Source organism: Acipenser ruthenus, chromosome 4 (genome assembly GCF_902713425.1).
Source record: "Acipenser ruthenus chromosome 4, fAciRut3.2 maternal haplotype, whole genome shotgun sequence".
Lineage (NCBI taxonomy): Eukaryota > Metazoa > Chordata > Actinopteri > Acipenseriformes > Acipenseridae > Acipenser > Acipenser ruthenus.
The window spans coordinates 6,857,252-6,866,799 of record NC_081192.1 but is presented as its reverse complement, the minus strand read 5'-3'; the positions used below and the strand labels follow the sequence as shown (position 1 = coordinate 6,866,799).

The 9,548-nt window shown below is 39.8% G+C and overlaps 1 protein-coding gene across 1 annotated transcript in view; it reads right to left on the bottom strand.

Annotated features, from left to right (window-relative positions):
* Nucleotides 1-292: 292 nt before the first annotated feature.
* The window catches only part of LOC117399762 (juxtaposed with another zinc finger protein 1), a 99,478-nt gene continuing 90,222 nt past the window's right edge, over nucleotides 293-9,548 (bottom strand). Inside the window, exon 5 of the mRNA XM_033999130.3 lies at nucleotides 293-2,999. Within this exon, the coding sequence (XP_033855021.1) occupies nucleotides 2,823-2,999 (177 nt within the window). The 3' untranslated portion in view covers nucleotides 293-2,822. The remainder of the gene's footprint in view (nucleotides 3,000-9,548) is intronic.

Genomic DNA, 9,548 nt, shown 5'->3' with positions numbered 1-9,548 from the left:
GCTTCTGTCACCCAGGTCAACCACCCTTCAAAAAGCAATGTGAAATTTGTAACCGACCCCCATGACGCCGGGTTGCGACCTGGGTAGAGTCTGACCCGGTTTGAGCATGCCAGTATAAAAAGGGCTTGAGCTTACTCTGCTGTTTACTCTAAGAGTACCTACTTCAGCTATTCCACTTTTACGTAAGCCACTCATGGTATTTTATTTGTCAGACTCTACACTATGTGCAGTTGAAGTGCACAGAGTGTACAAAAAAAGAAACAAATTTATTTTTTTTACAGAAAAAAAGCTATTTTCTCAGGAGGCAAATATTTTATTTAAATGTAACCAGATTTACATTTTATAAAGCAGCTTTTGACAGAAGTTTTGATTCAGTAATTGCCTTGGATTTTGAAACATAAACCTCTGTTGCCTTCATACACAAAGGAACATTGTTTTCCACAAAAACATATGAAAATATAATTTAAAGCACAGACACATTACAATACATTCACTATACACAGTATATCAACATAGTCCCCTCACCTGTTTTATAATACTGTCACAATGTTAAACTAAATATAGACTGGAATTCCATTACAATATTCATTTACATGCTGCGATGAAATTTGTATGACTGTGTTTAGCAAACCCATTCAGCACTCTTGTTTCATTATATAATCCAGAGACAGAAGTGTCTACATCACTTTCCTTTTTGAATCTCTACAAGTATTTCGATTAGGCTGGAAATCATCAAATAGGGCTGAAGTCAATGGAAACAAAATGTTTATTAACATCCTACCGAACTTAAAAACTGCCTGCCACGTAAAGATCTTGCCACTGATGATGGCTGCTAAAGACAATCAAATATCATTAGCTGAAGAAAAGTACAAAAAGACTAATAATAGATTCGAAATCAGTTCATAGTTGTACTTAAAAGACACGAGAACAGAATGTAACATGCTTAGCGTGGGATGTCTTTAAGCCACTGGCATTTGAAGGCGTGGTTCAGATGGGTACAGAGGCTGCCACAACTGAACTAAAATACTTGCTCTGCAAGTTACTGTATACAATACTAGCTGTAAGGCTCCAGCAACATGTTTCAGGACAGTGCCATTACAAAGCAACATAAACATATGACATTGGAATGCTGTGAACTACAATACAAGGCAATCAGAAGATCATAATATAAAAAAGAAAAAAAAATACAATAAACATGAATAGGAGGCTCAGTGACTTATAAAAATAAACAAACAAACAAACAAAAAGATTTCCCTTGACACAATGTACTTTGCCTCCTTAAAAACATGCTTGTTTTCGTTTTTTGCAACCACAGGCACATGCTAGTACAGCGGTTACAAGTATTGGCAACACAACACTTTAAAACTCTATTGGCAATAGTTTAACTACAAAGTGCTTAAACACTTCATCTGCTGTGATGAAGAAATAGTTCCATAGTTCCACGAGAGAGCGTTGTAAGTGGTAGCAGAAATAAAAAAGTTGGTACTAAAAGCATTTCAAGTCAAGTGAGTGGGAAAAAATTGAACAGTGGATTCTAAATACTGTATCTGGTGGTTTGGGCAAAGGATCGTGGTCCTCAGACTCTGACTGATACTGACCTGAGACCTGCTTGCAGCATAGATAGAAACAGAAATACCTCATAGTTTTTTTTTAGTAATATCATATAAATATCCATATTAATATTGAAGTGGCCTTATTTCAAAGTTTAAAACATACACAAGGAAATCTTAAAAGTATAATACAGCATAAAATAAAACTTGAAACATGAAAGATATATATATATATATATATATATATATATATATATATATATATATAAATATAAAATCAGGAAATTATCAATGTTTTATTACAAACATTGGGTTTTTGTATTTTATTCTTTATCTTATTTTTTTGTATTTATCTAACAAAGTGTTTACTTGTAACACTCTCGGATACTGTGTTGGAATGAAGATTGGGATCTGAATTTAAAGTGTGTTCACATTGTACATTAACCCTAAATGTAACTGTAAAGGCCTATTCACACCCGACCCATCCTGTGATAAAGTGATACTTCCGCTGCAACACAACCTTTGACACCAGTGGCAACAGGCGCGTGATGTGATAGACCTTTGATTGCTCATTGGTCAGTTCCCTCGCTGCCACGCGAGAATCGCTAAAAAAAGCCACAAAACGATTCTCAGAGTCGCATCTCAGGCAGTGTGAATGGTTCGGATTAAAACTACATGTTCTATTTTTTTTAACTTGGTACGTTGTGTCATATTACAGATCCACTTGTCGCATCTGTTCTGCTGTGAAAAGGCCTTTACTGCATCTTCTCCCAGCATTATTCAATTAATTAAACTTGACCAACCCTTATTCAAACCAACGTGACTTCTGCTCTGCAAAAATACTAGTCTGTCTGCAGAGCATGTGTTGGGCTACTGAGCTGCAGTTAAAACTGTCCCAGTTATTTTATATATATATAGATATATATATATATATATATATATATATATATATATATATATATATATATATATATATATATATATATAGATATATATATAATTAGCACCTTATGTCAAAAGTAATGAAAAATAGGTATGACAGCTGAATGTGCAAATGTACAAAAACACGAACTCTACAAAGATACATCATTCCAAAATACATGAAAACAATTAAAGCATGCATTCACTCTGTAGTGTGTGGGTTTTTTTTTTTTTTTTTAAAAAGGGCTGAAAAACACCCTCCAAAAAAAAAAAATAAAAAAAAAATGGTGGCTGCTCTGAAAAAAAATCAACTGCTGGTGAAGGTTGTTGGCACAGTTGGGACCAGCGTCATTATTGCTGCATCTTCCTGATAATCTCGGCAGACAGCGGAGGGTGGAAGTTGATGGTGTGGTGCCGGAGCCCCTGAGCAGTTTTGTAGCTCTTTCCACAGCGGCACTTAAACGGCTTGCGCACACGGATCTGTGTCCTGTGACCATTCTTAGCATGGTACTTGATACCATTCACATTCTGAGGAAAGAGTAACAATATGCTTGTTAATGATGAAAGCAAAAGAAACCTGCAAACAAAAATCATTTCACAATAAAAGTGATCAGATTATCGATTTTTAATGACTTCATATTAGGAAACTGTTTCAAGCACTGCTAAAAAAATAAAATAAAAAAGATACACAAATACAAACATTAATAAACACTACAAACTGTTATCCAAGCTTACTTATATTATTATCTTTCCATTTCTGTGGTATATTAGCCACATGTAGCCTTTTCTGTTTATTCTTCCCAATGGGATACTGTCAGAATTCAAACTATTATTTTCTTTCAAACACCAATGACACCACAGTTAAACCATCATAATGATTACATAGGTCTTGCACATAAGACAGCTGTCCCACAAGCCTCCTCCCTACTCACAGGCTGCAGGCCAATGAGAAAGGTTTGATGGCACAAGGAAAAGGAGGAACAGGACTATTCACATTTAACCGCAGACTACAACATAGTCTATTCATAATACCACCCAGCATGTTATCATCATTTCATTTCAATTCTCTTTCTTAAAATAAATCATCTTTATTGGCTGGTGTGTCTGGCCTCTAGCTGTTGGTAGGTGGCATCGTCAGTACCCTGTGCACGAGAGAGAGAGAGAGAGAGAGAGAGAGAGAGAGAGAGAGAGAGAGAGAGAGAGAGAGAGAGAGAGAGAGAGAGAGAGAGAGAGAGAGAGAGAGAGAGAGAGAGAGAGAGAGAGAGAGAGAGAGAGAGAGAGAGAGAGAGAGAGAGAGAGAGAGAGAGAGAGAGAGAGAGAGAGAGAGAGAGAGAGAGAATCCTGATCCTCGTCCCTTTATGACATTCCACATGTGGTACACATTACTGTTCTATCAGTAATGTACATTAACTTTTTTTATTCTATTACAAGACTGTTGATGGCTTTGACAGCGAGGGAAAGGATGTCCCAAGCATATGAGACATCTAAACTATCTAATCACGACACAGAAAATGTACCTATACTGGTGGTTTTCTATTAATTGGAGCAAAGGGAATACTGAACCACTAAAACTATCTGTAAAAAGATCTATGTATATATGTATGCATGCATGCATGTATGTATGTCTCTCCTGCTATGCAGTTTCGCAATGACTGTCTACCCCGACTGTCCTGTTGGGTGACTTCAACATCCACCTCTCCAACCCCAGCCACTCTGCTGGATTCCAACCTCTCCTTCACTCCTTTGACTTCTGTCTCTCTCCGTCCCCTCCTACCCACAAAGCTGGCCGTCAACTGGACCTCACCTTCTCCAGGGCCTGCTGCCCCTCCACCCTCTCTGTCACCCCCCTGGACCTCTCTGATCACTATTTCATCTCTTTTTCTCTGTCTCTCCCCCCTCTCCCTGCTCCTCCTACCCCCACTATCACCTCTCGCCCCCCTCCTCCTCCCTCCTCTATCTCCCCTGATGACTTTGCCTCCTTCTTCTCTTCTAAAATCTCAGATATCCGCAAACTCTTTAACACCTCTCCCTCCCCCGCACCCCCTCCTGCTCCAACCCCTACACCCACTACATCCCCTACTAACTCGCCCTCCTTCTCCACCTTCTTGCCCCTCTCAGACTGACCTCTCCTCCCTGCTCCAGGGTCACAAACCCACCACGTGTGCCTTGGACCCCCTCCCCACTCACCTCTTTCAAGCTGCTGCTCCTGCTCTACTCCCCTTCATCTCCTCCCTCCTCAACACCTCTCTACTTTCTGGTATCTTTCCCTCTGCCTTCAAAAAAGCCTCTATCACTCCCCTCCTCAAAAAACCTACCCTCGACCCCACCTCCCTCCAGAACTACCATCCTGTCTCCCTCCTACCCTTCCTCTCCAAAACCCTCGAGCGGACTGTACACCGCCAGCTCTCTGCTTGACCCTCTCCAATCTGGCTTCCGCTCTGCCCACTCCACTGAAACCGCCCTCCTGTCTGTCACCAACTCACTTAAGTGTGCCCGAGCTGCCTCTCTCTCCTCTGTCCTAATTCTCCTCGACCTCTCTGCTGCCTTTGACACTGTTGATCACTCTATTCTGGCACTGCTCTGGCCTGGTTCTCCTCCTACCTCTCCAACCGCACTTACCAGGTAACCTGGCGTGGAGCAACCTCCACACCTCACCCTCTCTTAACTGGAGTCCCCCAAGGGTCAGTCTTGGGTCCTCTCCTGTTCTCTCTCTACACCCGCTCCCTGGGCCCCCTCATCGCATCCTATGGTTTCTCATACCATTTCTATGCTGATGATGCTCAGATTTTCCTCTCCTTCCCCACCTCTGACTCCACCATCTCCTCCCGTATCTCTACCTGTCTGTCTGCTATTTCCTCCTGGATGCACTCGCATCACCTCAAACTCAACCTCTCTAAATCTGACCTCCTTTTCTTTCCCTCCTCCTCTGATCTCTCTATCTCTGTTCCTCTGGAATCTACCACACCCTCTCCCTCTTCCTCAGCTAAGAACCTTGGAGTCACCCTGGACCCCTGCCTCTCTTATTCACAGCACATCTCCACTCTGGCACGCACTTGCCGATTCTTCCTGAGCAACATCCGAAGAATCCGACCCTTCCTCACCAGTCCCTGACCACATTCCGGCACCTCCTTAAGACTCACCTCTTCAAAGAGCACCTGTAGAACTCCTCTGTTTGTATCCTGGGACACTATCACCCTTCATGTAAATGTGCTTTATTTTGCTCTTATCTGCCCCTATTTTACTGCATTTAATCCTGTACTTCAGAATACTGTAATCTGTCAAGTGTTTAACCTGTATTACTTTGTATTTAATCATATCCTGATGTAACTATCACTATTTAATCATATCCTAATGTAACTATCACTATTTAATCATACCCTGATGTAACTATCACTATTATCTGCTGTATTATTGAATTGTGGTTTGTCACACTTATACTTTGCTTGAACAAAAGTTATTGTATTTCTTGCTCTTATTGTATTACTTGTATTGTAACACTTAAAATGTATTTGCTTACGATTGTAAGTCACCCTGGATAAGGGTGTCTGCTAAGAAATAAATAATAATAATAATAATAATAATAATAATAATAATAATAATAATAATAATAATAATAATAATAATTTAATTAATTATAACAACAACAATATCTAGTTTCATAAAACTATAAAAATAAACATCTGTAGATGCATAAAGACTGACTACATATTCTAATCCCTGTAACATCGCCACACCCTTTTATCCAACTAGCCTGTGCCAATGCTATTCAGAAGGAAACAGTCGGGGCTCCTGAGTGATGCATCCGGTAAAGGCACTCTGCCGGGAGTGCAGGATGCACTCTGTAGCTTGGAGATCGACAGTTCAATCCTAGCTATGCTGCTGCCGACCGTGGACGGGAGTTCCCAGGGGGCATACAATTGGCCAAGCGCTGCCCGGGCGGGGTAGGGGTTAGGTCAGCTGGGGAGTCCTTGGCTCACCACACACCAGCGACACGTGTGGCTGGCCATGCACCTGCAGGCTGCCCTGTAGGCAATTCAGAACTGCGTGGCCCTCCAACACTGGCTGACAGCACTCGTTTCGGAGGACGCGAGTGCTCATCTTCGGTTGAATAATAACTGGACATTCCAAAAAATGGGAGAAATTTGGAAAATGAAAAAATAATTGTTCAAAAAAAAAAAAAAGGAAGGAAACAGTCAACACTATAAGTATAAAATAAAATAAAATAAAATAAACCATGACAATATATAGAAAAGCAGGAAACAATTGTGCATGAAATAAATAAGGGGGGCTTGGATGGATAAACCCTTTTAAAACTTCCTTTGTGTTCACTGTTATAAAGCCCATACGGCAGGCTTATTCAGGAGAGGGCTCTATACTCTCTCTCGTCCCTGACTCGTTACCCTTTATTTGCTGCTTCTCCATGTTTGTCGGGCCCAGCATGGATCATTAATTTTTCTCCTGTCCAGTTGCTCAAGCACTTGAGACATGCAAGACAGGCCTCATGCATTTGAGATGAAGGCAATGAGATAGCAGCAGCAGCAGCAGCAGGCAGGAACGCCTTAGTTATATGGGCAATAAAGAAGAAGCACTGGCAGTCAAACAGAGCACAGGCAGGATGTAGCAAATTACAGGGTGATTCTTCCATCTCTTCTCCCCTAAAGAGACCCTCTTTGCAATGCTTGGGTTCCCTCTGGGGAAATCAGTTCCTACTATTACCACGGTTTGTTTCCTTCCTGAGCCACACATTCAGTTTTATCATGTTCCCATCCTCCTTATAGTGTTCCAGCAATAAAAGCCTCCAGCACAGTTAATAAGCTTGTGAGAAAGAACCAAAGAACCAAACATTTGAAGTCTTGGATCCCGTCACTGTGTTAACCCCTGGGAAGCAGAATGCCTGCAGGGACAGAACATTGCAAAAACAATCTGCAATGTTATACAGTTTCCATCCCTCCCACGGGTTATGATACACACGCAGCTGTAGTCAAAATCTTACAAATTCCTTTCTCAAAATTTCTCAAACAAAGAATTTTAGGAAGAATCTTTTGCAGCAAAATATTTGCTTTTGTGGGTGAGGAAAAAAAGTTACAAGAAATAGATGTCTACAATTATTTATTTCAGCAATTAAAAAAAAGAAATGCTAATTCAAAAGTATTCATACTCTTTGATACTATGATAGTATTGTCTACAAGTTGCTAGAAATTTCAATACGATAATGCAGAACCTAATTCTAGAAAAGTCTAGAAAATGCTGGATTGTAGGTGAATATTCTTAGAGTATAAAAGGGTTAGGCATAGGATGATTGCTGTCATTACCAATAAGTCAATATGGGAAAAAGTAAAGAGTTATCTATTGTCATAAAGCTGGAGAAGGATACAAGAAGATTTCCAAGCATTTGAGTATCCCAATTTCAACTATTGTTTCTATTATCAAGAAGTACAAGACTCATGGTACTGCCACAACGCTCCCTCAGTCTGGAAGAAAAAAGGTTCTTTCACCAACAAGTAGAAGAATTATGAGGAAGGTTAATAACAATCTGAGATTGACTGCCAAAGATATTCAAATTGAATTGGCTGCAAGTGGGACTGGGGTTTCCATTTCAATCATAGGTCGAGTATTGCATGGTGAAGGTCTCAATGGTCACATGCCAAGGAAAAAGCCACTCTTAGGAACACATAACAAGGACAATTGCTTAAAGTTTGCACAACGGTATTTGAATGATGGAGATGAGTTCTGGTCAAAGGTTTTGTGGAGCGATGAAACAAAAATCAAGCTATTTGTTCACGCTGATCGTCGTTATAGAAAGGGACCGATAAGGAAAAAAAACACAAATCGTCAGTTTTTGTTATTTTAGCCGATAATGTACACCGATAATCATGCTTGAAATTGTTCCAGCACAGAATTTCGTGTTTGGTCAGGCACTCTTACTAATGACGTAAGAACAAGACAGTAATTTTCCTTGCAGTTCTGTGTAGCGTGCGATCAACCTGCAGTAAATATGTCTCAAAAGAGCGGTGTTTGGAATTTTGTTTTTTAATATCTAAAGACAATAATAGGATAGTGAGTTGTGTGCAGCAGAACAGACTTGATGCTACATTAAATCCAACGATGAACTGTGAGTAGAATATTATTCTGATGCTTTATTATTATTATTATTATTAGGTTGAATCCTAAATAACACTGATGGTAAGTTATTATTAATTATAATTATTATTATTATTATTATTATTATTACTACTACTACACAGTGTACTTCAAAATGACTTTTTGTAATTGTTATTTATCTTGCTTAATCTGCATTGGTTGTGGGTGTATTCTGCTGCATTTTGAGGCAGAAATTGATTACTGTGCTGTCTTTTGTTAAGTAACAAATTCAAGTTTGACTGAAATTTGTAACCAGATTTTTGTTTTGTTTTGATTGATTGAACAATTTAAGTTGTGCTGTATTTTTAAGCAGTGTATGCTTAAAATAAGAATTTAACAAAAGTTGTTTTAGTTCACATTGTGTAGGCTACATTTTTCTTTTCTACTGTACAGTATAGGTAGAAGTTTTAATACGCAATTTTTGACATCAAGTGGCTTTAAAAGTAAATGTCACATTATGTATTTTTTTTCTAGTAGTGTTTTACTATTACAAATGCAAAAATGTTATTTATGTGTGACTATGTTGTAAAACAAATGTATAAATTGCTGGTAAGCACACAATATCATACTAAGTTTTTTTTTTTTAATTTTAGTCGTTGCCAATGTTTTTTTTAACTCCTCAGTTAGGAATGCCCAATTGTTATTTGTATCCCGGTTCACCGCTTTAACCCCCTGGCGACTGGGGAAACGTGTTCCTGCCAATCCGTCATTTTTCACACTGTGGATCCACCAGACCTACAGTGCCGGAGGACAACACAGATCTGATGGCTCCACTGCAGAACCGCGGGCGTCTTATCAGCCACAGGGGTCGCTGGTGCGCGGTGAACCATGGATTCCGCTGCCGACCTAAGCCCTCCCTACCTGGGCGGTGCTTGGCCAACTGTGCGCCGCCCCCTAGGAACCCATGGTCACGGTCAGCAGTGACATAGTCTGGAT